Here is a 23,690-nt window from a genome sequence, read left to right as displayed (position 1 = left end):
AAAAAAAGTTAACAAATGATAGATCTTCTGGAATGATTCAGATGTTTGTCTATTTTATTTTTTTATTTTTTTAAACGTTTATTTATTTTTGAGAGACAGAGCACATGAGCAGGGGAGGGGCAGAGAGAGGGAGACACAGAATCCGAAGCAGGCTCCAGGCTCTGAGTTGTTAGCACAGAGCTCGGCGCATGGCTCAAACCCAAGAACCATGAGATCATGACCTGAGCTGAAGTCGGACGCTTAACCGACTGAGCCACCCAGGCACCCTTGTATTTGTCTATTTTAAATGGTAGATCTTCCTTAAATCAGATGGATGATTAATGATTCAATCCATATTTCTCTGTGAATATCACAAATCTGAAATAACGATCGTTGTACCTCAGAGAAAAGGCCTCAACACAGAAGAAATTCACTTAATGCTTTAAAAAGCAGATAAAGAAAATTGAGACCATTTTTAATCTTTATTAACTTTTTAATATACCAAGTTATACTTTCTCTTTGAAGTACCAAATCAAGTAAATGTAAGTTAATGACAAAGGCTGGAGTTCTGATGAAAAAAGACAGATCAACGAGGGGAAAACAAACAGAAGTTTATTAACATAGTCCTCCCACATACACATGGGAGCACTCAGAGTTGAATAACTCAGAAGGATGGAGGGGCGCCTGGGTGGCTCAGTCATTTGAGGGTCCAACTCATGGTGTCAGCTCAGGTCATGATCTCAAGGTTTGTGGGATTGAGCCTCACATGGGAATGTGATGACAGTGTGGAGCCTGCTTGGAATTCTCTCTCCCTCTCTCTGCCTTTTCCTGCTGGTATTCTCTCTCTGTCTCTCTTTCTCTCTCTCTCTCTCTCTTTCAGTAAGTAAATAAATAAATAAATAAACATAAAAAAAAAGAAGGTGGTTAGAACTTGACCTTATACAGCATCTTGACTGAAGAACAATACATATTTAGAGAAGCAAGAAAACACAGAAAAAGAGCTTTCAGTTTCTAGGGCAGCAAGTTGTGGGAAGGCAAATGAGGAGAAGTATGTTAAACAAGGGCTGGTCCCAGCCAGGTTTGTTATATAGGTTTCTTTGGTGCCACGTGCCAGAAGATAAGGGTATATAGAGTTCTCTCTGGTGACTAACTTCTGTCTTTCCTAGTAGAGAGGGAAGAAGGGGACACTCACACTCAGGCAGATAGGAGGAGGACAAGGAGCCTTTCTTGTATCTGCTTTTGCTTCTCAGTCGCCTTCAGTTCAGAATAATCCCTCTGTAGAAATGGCCTATTCTGGAGCGGCGTCCTGGGAGATGCACCGTCAACCGGTGGCGGAATGCCAAATGAACGGATTCCCCAAGTAGAAGAGAGCAGGGAGAGGAGGGCCGGTTCTCTCTTGGAGGCATCCTTATCTGCACATTGGGGACATTGATCTCCAAGAGTTACCAAGGAAGGGAACTGAGGCTGTGTATATAAAGCCACCTGTCACAATGGTTGGCCTGTGGACATTAATCGACTCCACATCTATGACTATTAGTTCTTTTTTATATCCAGACAGAATCTTCTCCAGACAATGATGAGGTCTTACATTGGTGCTTCCCAAAGTGTGGCCCGTGAACCTGCTTGGATTACTTACTGGATTCTACCTAGAACATCCTAGGGACAGATCCCCAGTTCCCTTTGCTCCTCTTAGACCTACTCCATCATGTTCTCAGGGGGCAGAGCCCTGGACTCTTTGACAAACTTCCCAAATGATTCCTGAGCACAGCCGAGTTTGAGAACCACTAGTAAGGCGAATGAAACATTGCTTCTGGGGATTAGAGAGACCTGGGTTCAAATCCCAGTTCTGTAACTAACTTAAAATGTCTATGCCTTGATTTCCTGGTTTTTAAAGGGACAAGAATAGTATGTGTGGAGATTAGATTATATGCATGTAAATTGCTTAAGACTTGGGCTAGCACAAAATAAGTGGTCAAATAAATGTTAGCCATTTTTTTTCCTGCTAAGTGTTCCTGGTTGCATCTGGTGTCCCTCTGTGGCACAGATCAAGGCCCCTTGCCATCCCAGCAATTACTCAGTTGATACATGTTGGGAGCAGGAAAAACAAAAACAGGGGAGGCTGTCAGGGTGAGAGCTTTGGTATCGCCCTCAGCGGCTCTCATCTGTGAAACGCTGTAAAGACACACTTGGCCACTGGAGGGCAACATCCACCTAGCTCGTTTTAAGACCTGCTTTCTCAAAAAGCATCTTCAGATAGTAGTGTGGGAGGGTGGAAGCCTTAATGGGGAATCGGGGTTCTTTGCATTACTTAACATCCACTCTACTCCAGGCAGCGCTTAGTGCATAGGTGTGCCCTAAAATATAACCTGTAGAGACAAGTTTGGCATAAAGAACTGCTTTCCCGTTGCCTTGAATTATAAAAGGGGAATTTTGCTCCTAAACCTGGGGTCTCCCACAGGTGCCCAGTGATAGCTTTCTGAGTGTCCGCATGCCTGGCCACCAGGATCCCCCAGCCCTCTGCAGGCACACAGAAGACTCTTTCTCACCCTGCCAGCTGCTGGCTGCACATGAAGGAACACGCAGGCAGCCCTGGGGGAGGCGGCAGCCCCTCCCTGCATGCTTGGTGTTCCCTTCTCGACGTGGCAGCAGGGATGGATTCTCCAACACAGGTCCAAGCGTTCTAGAACCATATTCGGACTGGGCGTGGGACCCCCTTGGTGCTCATCTCGGGTCTAAACCCGGGCTCCCAGGTGAAGCCACACTCCAGGCACTCCCTGAGAATGGGCTGTGTGTTTATTTGGGTTATTCCCAAAGCAGCCTCTAGATGGCTGTTTGCGCTGTGAGCTCCGTGGGCAGCGGGACTGAGTGGAGAAACGCTGTGAAACAGTTGCAAAACCCGTGCGTCACAATCAACCCATCCAAGGGGTAAGGGAGCTGGTGTTCACTCTTCCTTGTAGCTACTTCCCGGTAGCCTGCCTCGTCCTCAGGCCGAGTCTCCTTCTGCGGTTCTGGGGGGAAAGTCCCCAGGCACAGAGATGCAAGAACCATAGGTGGAAGTTTGCTGGGTATGGGCGGGGCAGTGCCAGCAGCTGCTAGAGGCTGCCTTTGCCTTTGGCCGTCGTGCTGACCCCAGTGCCCCCTGCCCCCAGCCCCTGATCTGGGGTGGGAACCCCTTCCTTCCCACTTCCGTGGATGATGTCACGCTGGCTGGCCAGCATCAGCACCGGGAGAACCCACTCCTTATGCGAGTTTTGCGGGGAAGCAGAGCCTTTCCTGTTGCTTGCAGTAGAGTCCTGACATGCCCACTCTGAGTCCAGGTGGCCTGGGTAGGGCTGCGCCCTCCAATCTAGGTTGAGCACCCAGGCCAGGCCGAAGCCGGTGAGCAAATCTCATTGCCCTGGCTGAGGCCAACATGTGACATACCTCCGGGGGATGTCGTTCTCTTCTCAAGGGCGTCTCTTCGTCTCTTCTCTTCGCTAGACTTGAAGTTGCAAGGTGGTGAGGCTGGAGCCCCTGGCCATTTTGCCACCTCAGAAGGAGAGCCCGTTTGAGAATGGAGTCAATCCAGGGAAACCACGTCCTGCTGGCCTTGGTGAGCCCCTGCCTCAGGCACCTGGGAAGACAGCATTACCTCTGGACACTTCATTTATCCAAGTCAGTGAAACGACCCTTCTGGCTTTACCAGCGTAGGTTGGGTTTCGTGACTCTTGCAGGCAAGTGTCCTAATCGTTAGATCACCCAGCAGCTCCTGATTATCATCCACAAATGATTCGAGGTTGGGTAATAAGTTATCACATCTAATTATCTCATGCTGATTGTGTGTGGAAACAAAAGAGCCCTCTCTCTCTTTTTCTTCCCGCCTCTCTCTCCTCCCACGCACCTTGGCTCCAAACTTGGCTGTTCTGCACAGGGCACTGGGCTATGGGTCAGGAGACCTGGGTTCTCACCCTAGCTCTGCCTCAACCTACCCCTGTGACCTCGAGCAAGCCAATGCTCTCAGGCTGTAATCTTCTCCTCTGTCAAATGGAAAGGCTGGACTTTGTGACCTCTTCGGTTCTCTAACACTAACATTCCATGGACATCTTTGCCCTTCATCCCACATTTAGCTCATCACTGAGGCCCACTGAAGCTTCCTTGGACGTCTCTCAGCCACCCCTCCTGCTATTACCTTGGAAGAGGAGTGGCTCCTCCTTTTCTTCCTGAAATGCTGCTTTCACCACTGGCTCTAAATTTAGAACTAAAAAGAATTTTGCAGTGAGTAGAGCCTGGGAGGGCTCCCTGGGAAATTCTGGACGGACGAGGGGACATCTCCGTTAATTCTGATCCTCAGAGAATGAAACTGAGATGAAACTTCAGCTCCTAATTTTCCCAAAGAACTCAGTGTCCTAGACTGTGTCCTGCCTGCAAGCCCTCAGTCCCTCAGCCCAGGGCCGCTAAACAGTCCACCCACCTCCTGTGGGCCCGGCCATTCTGGCCCTTTTGGGGTTTCAGGGTTTTGTAGCTTCTATCTCCCTCCTCTGTGGACTAGTGTTTTTAGGGTGAGGGGCTCTGGTCCAACAGCTGTGGCAGCCTCCCAGGGGCCAACATTGCAAACTCAAGCTTTTGAAGCAGGAGAGGTTTCTCCAGAGCCTCAAGCCTATAACATGGGCCCCTGGCGTCAGGGAGGCAACCAGGCTCCCATGAGGCCTGAACAATGGAGCAGGTGTGAGTTTCCTACTGCTGCTGTAACAAATTACCACAAACATAGTGGCTTCAAACAACACGAGTTTATTATCTTATACAGGCATCTACCTCAGAGATATTGCAGGTTTGGTTCCAGACCACCACAATTAAGCAAATATCACAATAAAGCAAATCAAATGAATTTTTTGGTTCTCCACTGCATATAAATGTATGTTTACACTATACTGCAGCCTATTAAGCGTGCGATAGCATTATGTCAAAAAAAAAAAAAAAAGATGCATGTGCCTTAATTTTAAAATACTTTATTGACACAGAGACATGAAGTTGGCAAATGCTGTTGGAAAAATGGCGCCGAGAGACTTGCTCGACTCCCGGCTGCCAAAAAATTTCAACCTGTACAAAACACGGTATCTGTGAGGTGCCATAAAACAAGGTAAGCCGATATAGTTCTAGAGATCAGAAATACAAAGTCAGTAGCAGGGCCGCGTTTCTTCTGGAGGTTCTAGGGGAGAATCCATTTCCTTGTCTGTCCCAGTTTCTACTAGCCATCCACATCCCTCAGTTTATAGCTCTACAGCACTCCAATCTCTACCTCCACCATCCCTACCTCTTGAGGAAGGCCCATCCAGATAATCCAGAATATTCTCCCCATCTCAAGATCCTTCAATACATCTGCAAAGTGCCATCTGCCATGCGCAGTGGCATAATCACACGTTCCAGGGATCAGGACGGGGACGTCTCCTGGGGACTATTATTAAGCCCACCACAGAGCTCAAAGACCGGAAGAGGACTCCCCTTAATGGTATCTTTCTAGAACCAGGCCTTTTGCCTCAAGAATTTTTAAAATAGCATAACAAAGCACAGCTAATTTTTTTTTTTAAAAAAACTATATTAATCCTTATTGTCACCTATTAAATGCCTATCGTGTGCCAGGCACAAAAGGTAAGTGGCATTATTGATGCCATTTGGGGAGGTTATTTACCTAGCTGGGGAGTAGGAGGGCACACCTGAGCCCACGTGTCTCCTTTGAAAGGCACTGATGTCAAAAGAGGTTGTATTCGTTCCCTCAGTGACAGGAAGGCAGACCCTAGTCTAAGGCTGGGTTTAGGTGGGACGACTCAGAGGCACCCCTCACCACACACGCCACCCTTGGACACCCTCCATACTGAGCAACCCTACCTGGCACAGGCCAAGGTACTGGCAGAGCCTCTGATCCCCTTCCAACCTAAGGAAATCTTAACTGTTCTCAGTTGTGGTAACTCACTCACCACACTGACTGTACCCTTTGAGCATTAGTCCTGTGTCCAGGGGACAGTTTTGAGTTGGTCCAGTGATGGAGGACACAGCAGATTCCTGAGACAGGCCTGGGACTTGGAATGGTCACAGGATCTCAACCAAACGCTTGACAGGCCAGAGAGAGAGGAGCTATTTTCGTAGACTGGCCTTCATCAGGCTGTCACCAAAGTCCCTCCAAATGTATGGACAGAGGCAGATAAAAATACAAGAGAAATGCATGCTCTACATAGGCAAGAAAGAGAGTCAATGAGCTTATCCCAAGGATGCAGGAACAACCAACTGCCACCTGCATCAGGACAGAAAATTCCACCTACCCTATCATTGCAAGTAAGCTGGAATTGTTTACAACGAAAATTGGCAAAAGGTGAAACATAAGAGATGACCAGCAGGTGAGGGGCATGGGCTCGGGGCACAGCACACAGCACTTGACTATTGGAGTCAAGGTCATGAGTTCCCCGGTGCCTTGGGTGAAATCTAGAAGTGGGTGAGCACTTCATCTTGTGTCCTGGTTTGGAATCGCCACATGACGGATGTCACAATTCTGAACCTGTGACCCGAAAACTCAGCAATGAGCAACAGGGGAACTTAAAATCACCTATGTAGAAATAAGTAAATGGATGAAGTAAGTCAGACTCTCAGTATTAAGATTCTGGAGGGGGGGGGGGGGGGGGTTACACAGTTTTATACTCGTGACAACCTGTGGCTTAATCTAAGGAGTTTGAACACATAAGAGAGCCCAGCACCTATCTGCTTTGGGATTTTCATCTGGAATGTGTAATTGAAATTAAATGCATGATTTTAATTTTGGAGGTGTAAGAGAATTGTTAGTAAACAGCTTTGCACTGCTCCAGAGAACTTGATTTACATTTATAATACTTCAACTGCTTTGTGCTAAGACTTTGCTGCTTCAATTTGAATTTGCCTTGGTGGGAGTCTGATGTACTGGAAAGAATGAAAATTCGTAAATATGTTTAAAATATTTAAAGGAACTTAATTATTCTGGGAAATTTAAACGGGGTTGTTTGTGGGTGGTTAACTTAAGATGTATGAATGATTAGGACAAGCAAGAGTGTTTTTACTTTTACAGAAAAAATCATATTGTCAATATATTAAGACAAGTGTGGTGACCTAGAAAGCTTAAGAAACAGGTTTTAAAATTTTTATCTCTTTAACAGATTGAACATTTAAAGTAACTATAGTCATTTGCCCACATACAAGCACGCTTGAATATTGAAAAAATCAAATAAGGGAATTTCTCTAAAGGATGTGGAATAACTCAGTAAGCATACTTGCATTGAAAGGACTCTTACACAATTTCTTTTTTAAAGCAAGCAGTGAAAAGGTTGATTGATTGTACCTCTGGAAACTGTGGTATGGTAAAGTGCTTGCACCCCAGGTTTAGGAAACTTTCTGGTTGGAACGATTTCCCCTTCTCTTCAACTCCTGTCCCACTGTACCCTTGGTTAGACTTGCGTATAAATAGCTAAAAGAAGCCATCTTATGTATTGGCCTCTCTCAAAGGACTCTGACCTTCAGAGACCAGCCTCTGGCCTTGTTCCACGGCTCTCCCCGTGCAGCTATACCCACAGCGGACCGACGCTGAGCATTTTCTGGACTTTTTACCAGCCAGTGGTAACACTGACAGGAATGTTTCCCAAAGCAAATGCCAACCTCTACCCCAGGTCCTTCCTTCTGAATGGCCTTCTTGCCTCCTTCCCTGGGAAGTGAGTATTCCAAAATGTTCTAATATTCTTGGAGCTCTATGTGTTACCGCGATGGCTTTCCAAAAGCACTATTATTCCCACTTAACAGATAAGGGAACTGTAGTGCAGTTTACCCATTTGGGAAATGGCAGTCTACTGCACTGTTATTACTGGTATGATCACTAATTGTCTTTACTCCCTGTACTTGAAGTAAAAGCCTCAGGGAGGAGAGACAGGTAAGGAGAAAAAACTACAGAAGCCAGAGCAGTGCACACAGATCCCCTGGAGATCTTGTTAAAATGCAGACTATGGGGTGCCTGCATGGCTCAGTCAGTTAAGCGTCCGACTTTGGCTCAGGTCATGATCTCACAGTTCGTGGGTTCGAGCCCCACATTGGGATCTGTGCTGACAGCTCAGAGCCGGGAGCCTGCTTCGGATTCTGTGTCTCCCTCTCTCTCTGCCCCTCCCCTGTTTGTACTCTTTCAAAAATAAATAAACATTAAAAAAAATGCAGATTCTGAGTCTGAAAGTCTGGGGTGGGGCCTGGGACTCTGTATTTCCAGCAAGCTCCCAGGTGATGCTGGACAGCTGTTGTCTGTGGAACATTTTGAATAGCAAGGGGTGGGAAGGGTTATTGAGACCTCAGTGCGTTCCCTTGTAGCAAAGATACAAGGAAGGGGGGCACAGAGATGTCACAGAGCTGTTTCATGCCACAGAAAACAAAGGTAGGACTTATCATTAAACGGCCCCTTCCTTTAATGGGTCACATCTGTGACCTTATTCTCAACTCACAGGAGCCTTCTGAGGAAACCACCTTTTCTTTTTTAAAATAAAGGGGGTCGCCTGGGTGGCTCTTTCAGTAAAGTATCCAACTCTTGGATTGACTATGCCAAGGTCATAAACATATTAAGGTTGGGTACAGGTGGCCCCCATCATCCTTGACCCCACACACACACTTCTGGAAAACAGTAAGCAAGGAGCAAGCAAAAGGCGGTCATGGGAACGCTGTCGCTTTAATATGGTGTGTGACAAGCAATACCAAAGTTGTCCACACTCTCCGATCTTGTTCTGACCATTTTTAATAGGCAATATTAAAATTAAAGGGAAAATAGTGTGTGCTGATAAAGAACCTAACCACACTTCTGGACTTAAAAACGAGGAGACAAGCCACATAAATTCTCTTCCTTAGAAAACAGCCATTTCAAAAGATTTTCTTTAATATCATAAAATATTTTCATGGACAAGTGAGCTAGCAAACACACATGCACCAATGTGCCTTTTGACAAGGTCCCCCCACCCCCACCCCCCACCCCCACTCCCACATCAAGGTGGACATGAGATTGGCGAAATGAATACAGCAGATGATACAGAGAGGAAAAAAAAAATCGATAAAAAGTATGGAATATAACATTGTGCTTGGTTATTTTCCTATGTCACAACAAAAAACATTTCGGTGCAAACAGTTAATTTTTCCTCTTTTCCATTGAAGTCTGGTGGAGAAAAAAATACTTTTTCTATAATAAAATATGTGGTTTTTTGGTGTTTTTTTTTTTGTTTTTTGTTTTTACTTTTTTTAATGTAACTTTTTTTTTTCTTTTTTTTGCAGAAAATAATTTTGTAAACTGTCACTTTGCGGGCAGGGCGGCTCGACGCCACGTGGGTCCCGGCTCGCCCGGTTCGAGGGTTCGAGGCTGCGCGAGGAGACCAAACCCGGGCTGGGGTGGCGGGCGGGGGGGGGGGGGGGGGGGGGGGGGGCGGGGGGGGGGCGCACAGCGGGCAGGGCGAGGGCGCTGGCCGGGGCCGGCGGGTTAGAGGTCGCTCTCGCCGTACAGCGCCGTGGAGAAGGACATGTAGTCCAGAGCACCGGGCACGGCGTCGGGGCCGGTGTAGGGGGCCATCCGGGCGATGCAGTACTCCGCCTGATCCGGCGGCAGCTCTCGGCGCAGCTCGTCCACCGTGATGTAGTTCTGCAGAGAGAGCGGGCGGGGCGGCCGGGACCCTCACTCAGGGCGGCAGGAAGTGCCCCGCCCTCCCGCTTCTGGAGACGCAGGCATGTGTGTGCACACATATCCACGTGTACACCAAGTATACACGTGTGTTTATTATGCATACACAGGCATACACATACACCACGAAATACACAGGCATTTAAAATCTCCTGTTTGCCATTGCAACACCGACTTTGGCCCGCTTCCAAGCTAATTCAAAGTGGAAACTACACCTGTAATTTCATGTACCACTCTAGTCTGCAGGAACCATGGGCAGGATCAACACCAGCAGGTACTCTGGTGGAAGACAGGGGACCCCACACACACTCAAGCTGGGCTCTGTGGAGGTCGTGTCATTTCAGCAAACAGTGAGCATCCAAGTTTGACACCCGGCTGCTATCTCCTCCACTGCGTTGGCAGGTCTTGGGCCTGCCCCTGCCCCCGCCCCCGCCCGGCCTGGCTCCCGGTCCAGGTTATTTGCTTCCCCATGACAGGCCTCCTTGGAAGCTGCTTCTCTTGGGAGCTTCAGGCTCCAGAAGGGCTCACTCACAGGATCTGACCCACAAGGTGGGCCCCTAGCCCCATGCCCTACTTCTTGCCAGAGTCCCCTAGGAACCAGTTTCAAGGAGGGTGGGGTTGATCAGATCACTCCAGAAGTCAGGAGACCAGGCCCCAGAGTCACTTCAACAAGGTGGTTTCTGAGGGTCATTCCAGCTCTAGGTAGGACTCTGATAAGGTGTCCCTGAACTTAAATCAGACCTTTAGGAACCTCTATAGGTTCAGTCTTTTTTCCCTTATGGATTGAGGCATTTCCAAAATCATAAATCCCTATTGGCTTTCGTTTTTTATAACTGAATCTTTCCCGTCTGAAAGGAAAGGATGGCATTAAGGATTAAAGGAAATCTGGCCCCTAGAATCCCTGCTTTGCTAGTTTCCCCTGGTGCTCCCACTTTTCCACTGCCAGGCAGGGAACTTGGGAAATTTGGAAACCAAAACGGATTGCTGCTTGGGGTAGACAAATGCGAGACATGCTTCCCTCCTGCTCCCCTCCAACCTTCCACACCTATGCCCAGAGTGACGTAAGGGTGACATCACCCTTACATCACTCAGTCACATACCCCCCCCCGACCCCCACTCTACCCACCTCTGTCACTCATCACTCCATCCCAAGTGTGAAGGAGTCCCACGCCCTGGCAGGAGACCCCTTTAAGCTAATATGTGTCCTAACACCTTAGCAGATGCCCAGGCATTACAGACATGGGTAGAAGTGGATAGCACTGGGAGGCCCCAGCGGGAGGAAAAGGCTATGGGGTGCAAGTGGCCTCCCCTCCAGATCAGAGTGGCCCCTGCACGGTGCCCACGCCATAGCGGACCCACCTTGTCCCCAGCCAGGATCTTGAAGGAGGCCATGACTTGGTCTGCTGTGTCCGTGTCGGCCGTCTCCCGAGACATAAAATCGATGAAGGCCTGGAACGTCACTACCCCCAGGCGGTTGGGGTCCACAATGCTCATGATGCGGGCAAATTCTGCCTCTCCCTGGAGAAAAGAGCCAACCCCAGGCCTGTCAGCCTCTCTGACACAGCCCGCTGGGAATCTCTCCTATGGTCCTGAAGCCCCAGGGGGCTCAGAGTAGCCTGAGGCTGTCAGAGGCGGGGCACAGCGGCCCTCTGACCTAACCTGGGCTGTCCTGAGGGCATGACAGGGACACAACATCTAGGAGTGGAGACCCGGTTCGGGCTTCCCGCCCCCTGCAGGTTCCCGGGGGGAGCAAATGCTGATAATGCCGGTCACAGCTGTAATCACAACCACTGCACGCCAGGCGCTACTCTAACCACCACACACATTTCATCTCACTTAACCCTCACCACGACCATAGGACACGGGCATTTATTATTTCCATCAGGCTTCCACATGAGAAACCCGAGGCCCGGACGGGCTTGGTGACTTGCTCAAGGTCACACGGCCAGTAAGTAGTAGAGTTGGGACTTGAACTTGGATGGTCTGCCTCCACAGCCTGTGCTCTCCCCACCACCCCGTACTCTGTGTGCCAGACACGTGCCCAGCACTCAGGGAAGTTCCTTCATTTAACCCTTACGACAGGCCTGCAGGGTTCCCCTGGTCCCCAAGCTGGAGACAGTGGAGCTGGGATTTACTCCTGGGCTCCCCACATAGACAGCCTGCACCCTTGCTCTGCCCCGGGCAGCCCACAAGCTCTGCGCTCTGCATCATGGCTCAGGAGCTGCCCGGCCGCCCAGGTAGGCCCCTGCTCTGCTCAGAAGGCCTGCGTGGGAGCAGACCACTGAGAAAGTTGTGAAGGCCAAGGGGCGGCAGGCGTGGCTGGAGCCCCCACCAGGGCAGAGACAGAAATCTCTCGCTTCACGAAAAGATGAAGTAGAGCCAACTCGGGGCCAGAAAGGCCGAACTACCAGTCCTTCCTGCTGGCCTTGGGGTCAGCCCCGCCATCTGCCATGGGAGCGAAAAAGCCCATCTCCACAGTAAGTACCAAAAGACAATGCCGGCACTGAGACGGAGGGGAGAAAGCCAGGCCTCTGAGACACGCACAGGCCACGAGGCCGGGCCCAGACTTCAGGGCGCCATCTTCCCCACCGACCAGAATCTTGAGGGCCCTCCGGGGAGAGCAGCCCCTAGCCTGGGGCCTCCAGCCTGCCCTGGCCAGGACTTGGCTTCTCTGGCCAGCTGGCTGGCCCTCGCCAGAACAGAGGGTGGGGTTTACATTACCATGTTGTAACCCATGGAGATAAGGCAGGCGCGGAAATCATCCGTGTCCATCATGCCTGTCTTCTTCTGTGGGGCAGTAGCGAGGGTCAGAGGCAGGAGGAGGAAGAGCCGGCCCGGGGCCAGGAAGACAGGGAACAGATGGCCAGAGGGGAGGTCAAGGTGTACGGTTGGGAGGTTTGGAGGGGAAAAGGAACACAGGAAGAGACACATCCACAGGGAGGAGAAAGAAGAGGGAGGTACAAAAGTTGGTCCACAGGATGGAGGGCAACGAGGAGAGAGGAAGGTGGGACCCGAGCAGGTTCCCATGAAAGACAACCAAGGGCAGAGGTCAGAGGTAGGAGCCCGACGCAGGCCAGGCAGGGACAGCAGGAGAAGACGAGCCCCGAGGCCCACAGGAAAGGGAAGACAGGGAGATCCAGACAGAGAGAGAAAAGAAAAAGGAGAAACGCGTTATTTCTCGCCCCGGATGCCACCCCTGAGCGTGCTCCATGCAGGAGGCGAGTACCTGGGGGTCGTTGCCAATATCATAACCCAAGCTGATGAGGCAGGCTTTGAACTCCTCGGGACCCAGCGTGCCGGAGTGATCCTGGGGCCGCCGTGCGCCAGGCAGCGAGCCATGCGGTGCCAGGGAGGTGGAGGCCGTGAGGGGAGGGGGGTGGGCCATGCCCCGGGTGGAGGGTGGTGTGTGTGGGGAGACACAGGGACAAAGGCATGCGGACAGAGAGGGTGGAGGGTGGAAGGGGCAGGGGAGGAGGGGAAATAAAAGTGCACACGGTTAGACACACGGACCAGGTCCAGAGGGTGCCCTCTCCCTGGCACACACAGCCCTGCTCCGGGAAGCAGGCCAGAGGGGAGCACGGTGAGCCGTGGGGGTGCCCAGCCCACACCAGCCCCAATGCCCAGACCCGGCTTTCTAAGAGGGCCTCACCCACCTCACCCAAGAGGCTGGAGGACAGTGAAGCAGGCAGAGGTGGTGGGCAGCACCTGGCCCCATGCTTCCACCCCTCTGGCCGCCCCGGAGCCCCAGGGCACTGGGAGGGGCAGCCCACACAGAGCCCAGCCTGTCCCTGAGCTAGGATGAGAACCCATGACTTAACATCACTGACACCCCCATAGCGTCTCCCGAAGGCTGTGGGGTGGGGGTGGGGGGTGCGGTGGGGAGGAAGCCTCTGCTCCTCTGTCCTGAGGCAGAGGCAAGTGATAGTCCCCACAGCCAGGGGACATCAGGCCTGCCCTTAAGGCCATGGTAGCCTTGCTCCCAAGGGCTGACCTCTCGTGGCAGAAGAGCAAGCGTCATGGGCCAAACAGCCTGTCTCTACCCACTACATGAGCTCTTGCTTCAGAAAAGCAGGGAAATTCACAGGACACCAGGACAGGTTGACAGCACTTCCTGCCCAGGAACTGGCCCAGCATGGCCGCCCATCCCCTGGGCAGTGCCCTCCAGGGCCCTGGGGCAAGGGTTGGGGGCTGCTCTAAGTGCAGGGGCTCTCACCCGGTCAAAGTGGTTGAAGGAAGCTCGGAACTCGTTCATCTGCTCCTGGCTGATGCCTTTGGCATCTCGGGTCAGGATCTGATTCTCCACCTCATTGATGGTCCTGGCGATGGTGGTGAGGAGCTGCTCCCAGCCCACACGGATGTGCTAGGGGTGCATGAGGGGCCTGTCATCAAAGGGCCCCCCCAGGCCCGGACCCAGGCCGCTCCTGGCTACTCCCTTCCCCCAACTGTCAAAATGGCCCAAGCAATCAAATCCAGCCTTCTGTCCAGATTTACAGCATCACCAGGACAAGGACAACACACTCTCTAGGACAGAGAACCCAGATGATGAGCAGGGAAGTTCAGGCAGGGCGGTGGCCTCTGCCTGGGACAGCAGAGACCAGAACTGACAGCATGGGTCAGGTCAGGAAGGAGGGCAGGTTTGGTAGAGGGAAGGATTAAAGAACGAAGCCTGGGTAATTCCCCGTATATCCTGTTCTGTGACCTCACGTACGTGCCTTCATGGCCCGAACAATTCATCGCCTGGAAAGCAGGTGCCTAAGCCAGTGTTTGGAGACCACCCGCACCTGAATCACCAGGGTACTTGTTAAAAATTTTGATTCCTCAGCCCCACCCCAGACCTCGTGAATCAAATTCTGGAGATGGAGCCTGAAAGTCTGCATACTCAACAAACTTCCTGGAAATTCAGAAGGCCCTGAGGACTGAAGGCCCCGAGCTCTAGGAGTGAGAAGCAGTGTGTATCCCCTCACTCCAAAGAGTCTGTCCTCCTAGTATGACCAGCTAGCTTCCTTGGAAGATGAATAACTGTCCCCTGCCCCAGCCCAGGGGGCAGGGAGCAGAATGGGATCCGGGGCTCCCTTCCTGGAGGAGCAGAGCCGGCGCCACCCACCTCCATGGTGTAGTTAGTGTGCTTGTTGTCGAAGATGAGAGCCTCCTGGATGAGCTGGTGGTCGCCCTCCAGTTGGTCGATCTTGGGCTTGTAGTTGACGATGCTCTTCTCATACTGCCGCAGGTGGCTGAGCTGGTCCTCCAGGGTCCCGTGCATCTCAATGGAGATCCGCCCAATCTCCTGCTCACCCAGAAGGAAGCCCTGGTCAGACTACCCCACTCTGCGCCCCTAGGGTAAGGACTGGGGTGCCTAGGTCATCAGTCAGCCCCTCAGATGATTCCTCGGTTCCTACTCCAGCACCAGGGAACCCGTCAGTGGTAATTAGTTAAGTCGAGAGCAAGACACATTCAGCAGGGATGCACTTTGGCATGGAAATAGCATCATAAAGGGGTATGACAAACACTGTCATCATCAGATGAAATACTTCCTGTCTCTCAAGTAGCTCTCAACCTCAGAAAGGGGCTGCAAGGTCAGTTGCTAACCTAAATGCTCATTCCTCTGCTTGCCATTCAAACTCCCCGCCCAAGCCTTGTTCCCAACTGTCACCCATCTCAGGGACTCTCTCTGTGCCCAGGGAGCCAGATTCTTCACAGCCTCAGAGCACCGGACTTACCTCCTCAGTGGCTATGCCTGCCTTGGCCTGCCTCAATCCCACCTGCCCCATGGGCCAGGCCTAATCCCCCTTCCTGTCTGTCCTTCATCCATGTAAACAAACATTTGTAAAAGCCCTTTCTGTGCACTCAATTCGACCCAGCAAATATTTCCTGAGCACCTACTATGCACAATGTGCTAAGCAGATAGGGCTGGGGTACAGGAGAGACACAAACATGACCTCGAGATGGTCTTTGCCCTCAGGGAGCTCGGAGGGACACCATGCTCTAACCTAGCAGTGCCCCCTTCCCTGATCTACAGAACCCCAATATCTGGCCCAACGATTCAATAAAAAGTTCTATGCCTACCCGAGTCTCGGTTCTCTCTCTGGAAAGATCCTCCTCTTTGCTCAGGAGGAAGGGAGGCCTGGTTAGCCAAATAAGCCGAAGTAAGCTAGTCAGTTCCCCAGGCACTCATCCCTCCGTGGGACTTTCTCAGGTGGCTCTTCAGTGGCATCCCTGTGCAGGTCTTCGCTCCCGAACCAGACATTGGGATCAACCCACCGGCCTTCCCTGACAGGCTCCACACCCTCTGTAGGGCAGCAGACCAATCTTGAACCTATTTAGGACTGCATTCCTCCACAAGTCTCGCCAAGGAGGAGACAGGGCAAGCCTGACTGGCTGGGACGGTGCTGGGAAGGGGTGGAAACCCCTATCCCTGCCTCCCATGATGGGACTCACCTCCATCTTGGTCTGAATCCAGGGCCCGATGACATTGGCCTGGGCCGCGAACTGCTTGCGTAGTCTCTCGTTGTGCTGCTGGCGGGCATGCTCCTCCGTCAGGGCCTGGTCCCTCCGTGGCACCAACTGCCGCACCTGGGGTGGGAACAATCACAGAACCTTGGGAATGGACCAGCCACCTGCCCCATTCTTCAGATCAGGGAATGGAGGAGCCATGAAGGGAAGGGGCCAGTCAGTAAATAGAACAAGAGTGAACATGTTGACCTGTTCCAGAAATTCAGTCATTCATTAACTTGGCAGATGAACGCTTGCCATGTAATGATGAAATAAATAAATCAATAAAATCAATGAAAATCAACAACAAAAAAGGTAAAATCCCTGCCCTCATAAAACTTGCAATGGCTCGGCCACAATGTCCCACCAGCCCTTGGACTCACGTGGTCCCACTTGCTATTGATCTCCTGAGGAGTGATGGTTGTGTAGGGGTTGGTGCCCGCCATGTTGACGTGGTAGGTCTGGACAATCTTGGACACCTCGTTGTGGATACCCAGGATGGCCAGGCGTTCCTTGTCGGCATCAGGGAGGGTGGCCTTGAACTGCTCGTGGGCTGTGGTCAGTCCCTGGATGCAAGAGAAACACAGTGACTGGTGCCTCGTGTGGGCAAGATGAACTACGGGAGCCCTACAGGTCCCAGGGTAGAGGTGGGTGGGAAGGCCACTGAAGGCATGGCCCCACACCAGCGGGGTGACCTGGAGTATCAACCGAGGATGCTCATGGCTGAGAACCAGGAGAGCAGGGCTGGCCACGGGGAGGTGAAGGCAGAGCCATTAAAGCAACCGCTTCATGCCTGTGGCTGGTAAAGTCAGGGGCGACCACCCTAGAGTGCGCACCACCCCGCAGTCAGGTCGGGGACAAGTCTGCTCCCCGGGTGACCTCCCCCAACCCAGGCTCTCCCTCTGCAAAATCTTTTAAACCTAATACTCCACAGCTGTATAAAAGAATGGGGAAGTGGTTTATTACAATGCAATGAGCTCCAAAATATTTAGTTAAAGATAAAGGGTTCAGAATACAGTACCCAACCAAAGCTACTTTTTGTGTTAAAAAGGGGTATGGGGAAGAACGTGTTAATAAATAAATCTATTTGCCTGCATGTGCAGAGACTGCGGGGCTGGGGGACAAAGGTAGGAGGGAGAATTTATCGTAATATTCTTTTTATCTTTTTGGTTTTACAAAATCTGCATAAATTACCTAGTCAAAATAAATAAAATGCAATTCTTCCAAACCTATCAACTCCTTGCACGCTATCTCCATTCCCCCATCCTCTCCCTAGAGAGCAGTCATGCAGGAGTAAGGTTTGCAGAGTGAGGTTTCCACGGGTGTCTGGTGGGGGTGCAGCTTCCAGGGGTGAGGGGTCCGCAGCGCACCTGGATCTCCTCGATGGTGTGCACGATGAAGGTGTCCTGCAGATCCTCCATGGCCCCCTCCATCCAGTTGTTGAAGGGTGCAGCCCGCTTGGCATACTCCAGGTACAGCTGGTCAATGGTCTCCAGCAGTTTCTCTGTCCGCTAGGAATGGCAGTTGAGGGGAGGGGGGGGATAGAAGGGTTGCAGCAGAGTCAGATCCAGAATCACCACTCCCTGGTCCCCCCACCCCTGAACCCCCAAGGTCCTCCTGGCCAGCCACAAGGGGTCCAAGTCTGGAAGCACCAGACTAAGTCAGACCGAAAGAACAGACTTTCTCTGGGACACTGCTTCTTAATGTGGGGTCTACGGACCATCCCACATTGGAATCACCCGGCCTGGCCCCCGGTCTGGTTTGTAGATAGGAAAATTCTCCAAGGGCTGGGGTTGGGCTGTGAAGTGCACTGAACGATGAGGGGGAGGTATGGTCAGGGCCACAAAGGAGGCGTCTCCATTAAGGCAAAGCCCAATCCAGCGCCAGGGTGAACCTTCAACAGGCCACGGCAGGTCCAGGCAACGCAGTGGGACCTTCTGGCCCAAAGCAAAGAGGCACACAGAGCTGCCATCTCCCTCAGGGCCCCTCACCTCCAGAGCTTCCCTCCGCTTCTGGGTCAGGGCTCCCAGATTGTCCCACTGGTCACAGATCTTTTGGCACCGGGCGTTGACACTGGGTGAGTCGTAATAGTCCAGCTCACTGGAAGGGAAGAGACAGGAAGAGTCAGGTGACCCAGGTTACCTCCACGGCCTGCTCTCTTCTCCCTGGGGCTGGGGGTACGCTCCCTTCACCAAGACCTTCCACGTGCCCTCCCACCCCCAACTCCACGGCTTTCAGAGGACCATTGGGAGATGAATGAAGGCCCGTTCTAAGGCGCCCCCCCCCCCCCCCCGCGCCTGAGCTGGAGGCAATGCAGTCTTGACCCCAATGTCCAATGGCAGGGAGCCACTGAGCCCCAGTGAGAGCTCAGAGTGTACATGGTCATCCTCTGGTCCTGCACTACTTACAGGGAAGGACCGGAGGCCCTCCACGGGAAGGGTCACAGGCTCCTTCTCCACCTGGGGGATACTCAGAGTCCTCTGTATTGACGCCCTTCCCACCGGGGCACTGGCTGTACCCAGCCGCCTCACTTTTCACGGCCGCGCCCCACTTCCCCCAGCAGCCCCAGCCCTCACTGGGCCTCACATACTTGAGTTCCTGTGCGATGGCGGCAATTTGCTCCACGCGGTCCTGGTGGGCGGCGAGGTCACTCTCAAAGGCCTCATGCTTCTTGAGCAGGGCCTTGATCTCCGAGAGAGTGGCGGTCTCGTAATCCTTCTGCCGTAGCATAGCCTCTTTGCCTGGGTTCAAAGAGAGGGACACAAGGCTAAGCGGAAGCTGGGGCCCCCCATCTTCTTGGCCCCAACCATCCACCCCTTGGGACCCCAGGAGCCCCATTTCCGGGAGTACATCCCCAGAAGATGTCCACCAGATAGCTATTGATCGTCTGCAGTTCGAGAAAGCAGATGTGCAACTGAACATCCCCTACGGGGCCAGGTAAGGGAAGTTACTACCTTCCATGGAACATGGTACATGTTCCATGGCCATGAGGAGCAGTTACATACAAAGGCTATGCAGGGCTATGCCTTATGGTGTAACCAGGAAAAAACGAGCCAGGAACCTCAGGGGCACCCCATCTTTAGAGTTTCTCCAGCTATTGTTGCTAGCCCCCAGCAGCCCTGCAGGGACCCCTCCCCTGAATCAGTCTCAGTTTCTCAGCATGTCTAGTGCCCTCTGCAAATAATCCACCACTGGCCAGAATATTCCCTGTCAGGGACACTGCCCTCTCTTTAGGAGTGGGGCAGGGCTTGCATTTCTTGGATCCCTCTTTTCCAGGAGGAAATGGGATGAGAAATGAACCTCTTGGGGCTGTCACTACATGACGTCCACCAGCTGTCTCGTGAAACACCCGGTACCAGACTGGGGCTGCCCTGGCCTTGCCCACACGCCCACCTTCCACGTCTGTGTCCACCAGGGATGTTCTGCCCTGCTCAGCAAACGAAAGCTGGGCCGTGAGGCCGGAGACTGCGCCTCATGTGGGCCTCCTTCCCTTCCCTCTACTTCTCTTTCCTTTTTTTTTTTTTTTTTTTTTTTTAAGATTTTCTTTTTAAGTCATCTCTGCACCCAATGTGGGGCTCGAATTCAAGATCGTGAGATCAAGAGTCGCACGCTCCCCTGACTGAGCTAGCCAGGCAGCCCCTCCGCTTTCTTTTTCTTTAAGTCCAAATAATAATATGACAAGTTTAGGGGAAAAAATTACAGATGAGCCTACCTATCTACTCCTTTTCAGTCTTTCCTTATACGGAGGCTGTGGTAAGACCATAGGGTATATGTAAATTCTGTTTCCTGCTTTTCAAACATTCAGCAGCACACCATCAGAGTCTCTGCCTTGGCGCCAGCTTTCCCACGTGCCCCCTCCGGTGGCCAGCGTTCCATCACGTGGCCGAACCACCAGTGGTGTAACCACCTGCCGCCCTACCGTGTGGCATTCAGGCCCCTCGCCTTGTGCTATTATAGAGGGTCTCATGGCAACCATCCGCAGACGTGTGATTTCCCCACATTTAGGGTTAATTCTTTAGACAGTCTCAAGAATTCCTAGGTCAGCAGGCAAGAACACCGTTAGGTGGGGATGTGTGTCACCGGACTGCTTTGCCCAGGGGCTGCGCCCGCGTCCGCCGCCAGCAGGCCGGCACTTCTCATGTCCTTGCCGGCGGCTGGCCAGCTGATGGGGTCCCTGCTCTGTACCTTTCTGTGAGCGGTTCCTTGGCCCTGGAGAGGACACGATAGAAGCGCATGGGTGAACCGGTACAGTTTCTAGTACTCTGCACCATCCGTACCTACATAAAGAACTTCGCGCATGTGTGTGTGTGGGGGGGGGGGGGGGGGCAGCGACCTCGCATCCTAGCGTTCTTACAACACGGAGCGAAACCCAACCTCCTCAGGCTGAGTCAAGCACACTCCCGTCTCCTACCAAGCCGGGCGGCCCCTGAGTGGCCACAGCGTACGGCTGTCCCTAATCGTCTCCAGCCTGAGATCGGAGGAGCCCAATGGAGCCCAATGGGGGAGTCTGGGGACATTGTGCCCCACCAGCCAATAGGGTCTGCCACAGGGGCTCCAGCCGAAGTGGCTGCAGAACCCTAGGAGGCGGGCGGCGTGGATTCTTCTCCAGCCCTGGCCCAGGTTCTGAGGAAAAGACGATTCCAGGTGTGATTCTCTCTCTTTGGAGTTAACTTCGGCTGTCAACAAGCAGACAGCAGACATGGCCCCAAATGCCTCTGAGTTGGAGTAATGGAAACACACTTGTGCTAACAGGGAAAAGGCTCTAGGTCACTATAATTGGGGGCCAGAAGGCAGTGGAGGAAGAATATCCAGGGCTACCACTTACTGAGTACATTCTACGTGCCATGCACTAATCTAAGCATAAAAGGTACTTGTGATACTGATGCCTACAAGGTGGTATGCTGAGTTGAACAGGGTCCCCCAAAACTCATGTCAACCCAGAACCTCAGAATCTGGCCTTATTTGAAAATAAAGTCTCAGGGCACCTGGGTGGCTCAATCGGGTTAAGCGTCTGACTCTGGATTTCGGCTCAGGTCATGACCTCACTGTTTGTGAGTTTGAGCCCCACATCGGGCTCTGTGCTGAGAGTGCAGAGCCTGCCTGGGATTCTCTCTCTTCCTCTCTCTGTCCCTTCCCACCCCCCTCAAAAATAAACAAATAAGCATTAAAAAAAAAAAAAAAAAGGAAAAAGAAAACAGGGTCTTTGTAGATGCAATTAGTTAAGATGAGGTCATACGAGATTAGGGAGGCGACTAAATCCAATGACTGGTGTCTTTACTAGCAAAGGAAAGAGAAATTCCGTCACTGAGATGTAGAAGCAGCCATGTGGGGACGGAGGCAGGGACTGAACTAAGTCAGTGACACCAAGGATGGCCAGCAACCCCAGACGCCAGGAAGCAGCACGGATGGCCTCTGGCTCAGAGCCTCCAGAAGGCATCAATTCTGCCGATGCTTCCCCTTAGAACCCCTCCTGACCTGTGAAAGAACACGCTTCTGTTAAGCCAGCCAGTGTGTGGTCATTTGTTCTGGTGGCCCTAGGAAGCTAACACAGGAGAGGACACACGATCATCTGCATGTTACAGAAGTTGCTGGTCCAAATGTACTCTGCTTCTAGGTGGTAGAGTCGGGATTCGAACCCCAACCTAACGGACTCAGGGAAGAAGAAATCATCACGGTGACTAGAACCATCAACAAATTACATATACACAGCATCATACCATGCCAGGAACTCTTCTCGATGCTTCAGATGTAGTAATCCATCAAATTCTCATAAACCTATGAAGTTGATACTCTGATTATCCCCACTTTACAGACGAGGAAACTGAGGCAACCAAAGGGCTGATGAACTTGTCTAACATCGAGCAACCAGTAAGACACAAAGCAAAACAAACCAAAAAGCAGGAGAGAAAGGAGTCGTGGCCTGGCAGTTCAGTCAGCGGAGCACGAGGGTCAGAACCCTCCAGGAGGCAGGAGGTCAGGTTGGCCTTACCGTCCGTCCAGGCCTCGTGGATGGAGGCTTTCTGCCGGAATTTCTCTGCCAGGTGGTCGAGCCGCTCCAGCCTCCGGATCTCGTTCAGCAGCCACTCCTCATAGCCCTTCTCTGCCTGCTCTAGGCAGCCCCAGGCATTGTTGATGTCCTGTAGGGATGAGAGGCATGGGGTCAGCCCCACCTGGCCCCCAAGACCCGCACAGCTGCCCCGAGCCTTCTGGAAGAAGCCCCTTTCCCATCTCAGTTGTACCCACCCAGCCCTCTACTGGTGTTAACCTGGGCTTCTGGATACCAGGCCTCCTGGGCAGGGAGTGAGGCCCAAGTCCATGTGGGCCACCCAGCTATTGGGCTGTGCGTGTGCAGCCCTGTGAAGAGTCCAAGGCCCTCTGTGACCCAGGATTCTGGCCAATCAAAGAGGCTGGAGGGCCAGCCAGTGGAAAAGAACAGTAACTGAATGAAGCAAGCAGGCATGGGAACCTCCCAGCCTCCCCACATTTCTGGATCTGTTCATGGGCTCTGGGCAGTAGCCTGGAGCCTGCAGGGACCCTGGCCTGGGTGAGCTGGCCATGCACCTGAGGACAGTGACAGCTGCTAAGTACAACCCACAGCCCTTCAGGCAGGGAGCCACCCACCGGGTCGTCTCTACAATTAGCACAAGGGTACCCACTGGGCACATGTGGGCTGAACCCAGCCTGCACGCCACCTGGGGCCCAGGGGACAGGCCGCATCTACCCAGAGGGGGCACTTCTAACTCGCACAGAACACCCTCTGGTCAGCTGAGGCTCTGGCCACCTAAAAGCTGCAGATGCAGCCTGGAATCTATAAAAAGACTGCAATTTTCCAAAGTGCATACACAATGGAAAGGGCCTATTTCTTTCCTCCAGATTCCCTGGGATCCTGCCGGCTTCCAATACTGTTTGCTGGCTTGGCCGTTCCCTGCCCTTCCCTTTTATGTCCGTGCCTTCTCATGATTTCTCATTTTGAAGGCCAAAAGCTCTATCTTGGTGGGTTTTTAAATTTTCTTTTGCATGTTTGTCTGTCTCATAACATTTCTCCCTGAGTCTGAGAGAGGGCAAGAAGGAAGGGGAAATAACATAAGTAACATAAATGAAGATAATTTAGCAACTTGGAAAGCCATTCACAATATAATTTTAGTTGGGTTTTTAAAATATTTTTTAATGTTTTATTTACTTTTGTGAGAGAGAGGGAGAGAGAGAGAGAACACAAGCGGGGAGGGGCAGAGAAAGAGACACACACACAAAATCTGAAGCAGGCTCTAGGCTCTGAGCTGTCAGCACAGAGCCCGACATGGGGCTTGAACTCGTGAACAGTGAGATCATGACCTGAGCTAAAGTTGGATGCTTAAGCTACTGAGCCACCCAGGCACCCCTTAGTTTTGTTTTTTTTTTTTTTTTTTTTTTAAAGCAGCTTATTAAGTAAAACATGCTTTAGAATTCCCTTAAAAATCATATTTACGTAGGGCACCTGGGTGGCTCAGTTCGTTAAATGTCCAACTCCTTTTTTTTTTCCAAGTTTATTTTATTT

The 23,690-nt window shown here is 51.9% G+C and overlaps 1 protein-coding gene across 4 annotated transcripts in view; it reads right to left on the bottom strand.

Moving 5' to 3' along the window:
* Positions 1-5,636: 5,636 nt before the first annotated feature.
* The window catches only part of ACTN1 (actinin alpha 1), a 98,696-nt gene continuing 80,642 nt past the window's right edge, over positions 5,637-23,690 (bottom strand). For 2 of the 4 annotated variants that reach the window (XM_049612589.1, XM_049612591.1), the window contains exons 11-21: positions 22,146-22,293; positions 18,747-18,897; positions 18,148-18,256; positions 17,527-17,667; positions 16,540-16,722; positions 16,103-16,237; positions 14,772-14,951; positions 13,881-14,027; positions 12,894-12,974; positions 11,027-11,185; positions 5,637-9,628 (exon numbers count right to left, since the gene is read on the bottom strand). In XM_049612589.1, coding sequence (XP_049468546.1) covers positions 9,470-9,628; positions 11,027-11,185; positions 12,894-12,974; positions 13,881-14,027; positions 14,772-14,951; positions 16,103-16,237; positions 16,540-16,722; positions 17,527-17,667; positions 18,148-18,256; positions 18,747-18,897; positions 22,146-22,293 — 1,593 coding nt within the window. In that variant the 3' untranslated portion in view covers positions 5,637-9,469. Of the gene's footprint in view, positions 9,629-11,026; positions 11,186-12,388; positions 12,455-12,893; positions 12,975-13,880; positions 14,028-14,771; positions 14,952-16,102; positions 16,238-16,539; positions 16,723-17,526; positions 17,668-18,147; positions 18,257-18,746; positions 18,898-22,145; positions 22,294-23,690 lie in introns of all 4 variants that reach the window. The other 2 variants (XM_049612592.1, XM_049612590.1) reach the window with 2 other exon arrangements.

This window comes from Panthera uncia, assembly GCF_023721935.1.
Source record: "Panthera uncia isolate 11264 chromosome B3 unlocalized genomic scaffold, Puncia_PCG_1.0 HiC_scaffold_1, whole genome shotgun sequence".
NCBI lineage: Eukaryota > Metazoa > Chordata > Mammalia > Carnivora > Felidae > Panthera > Panthera uncia.
This window is presented reverse-complemented; position numbering and strand designations above follow the sequence as displayed.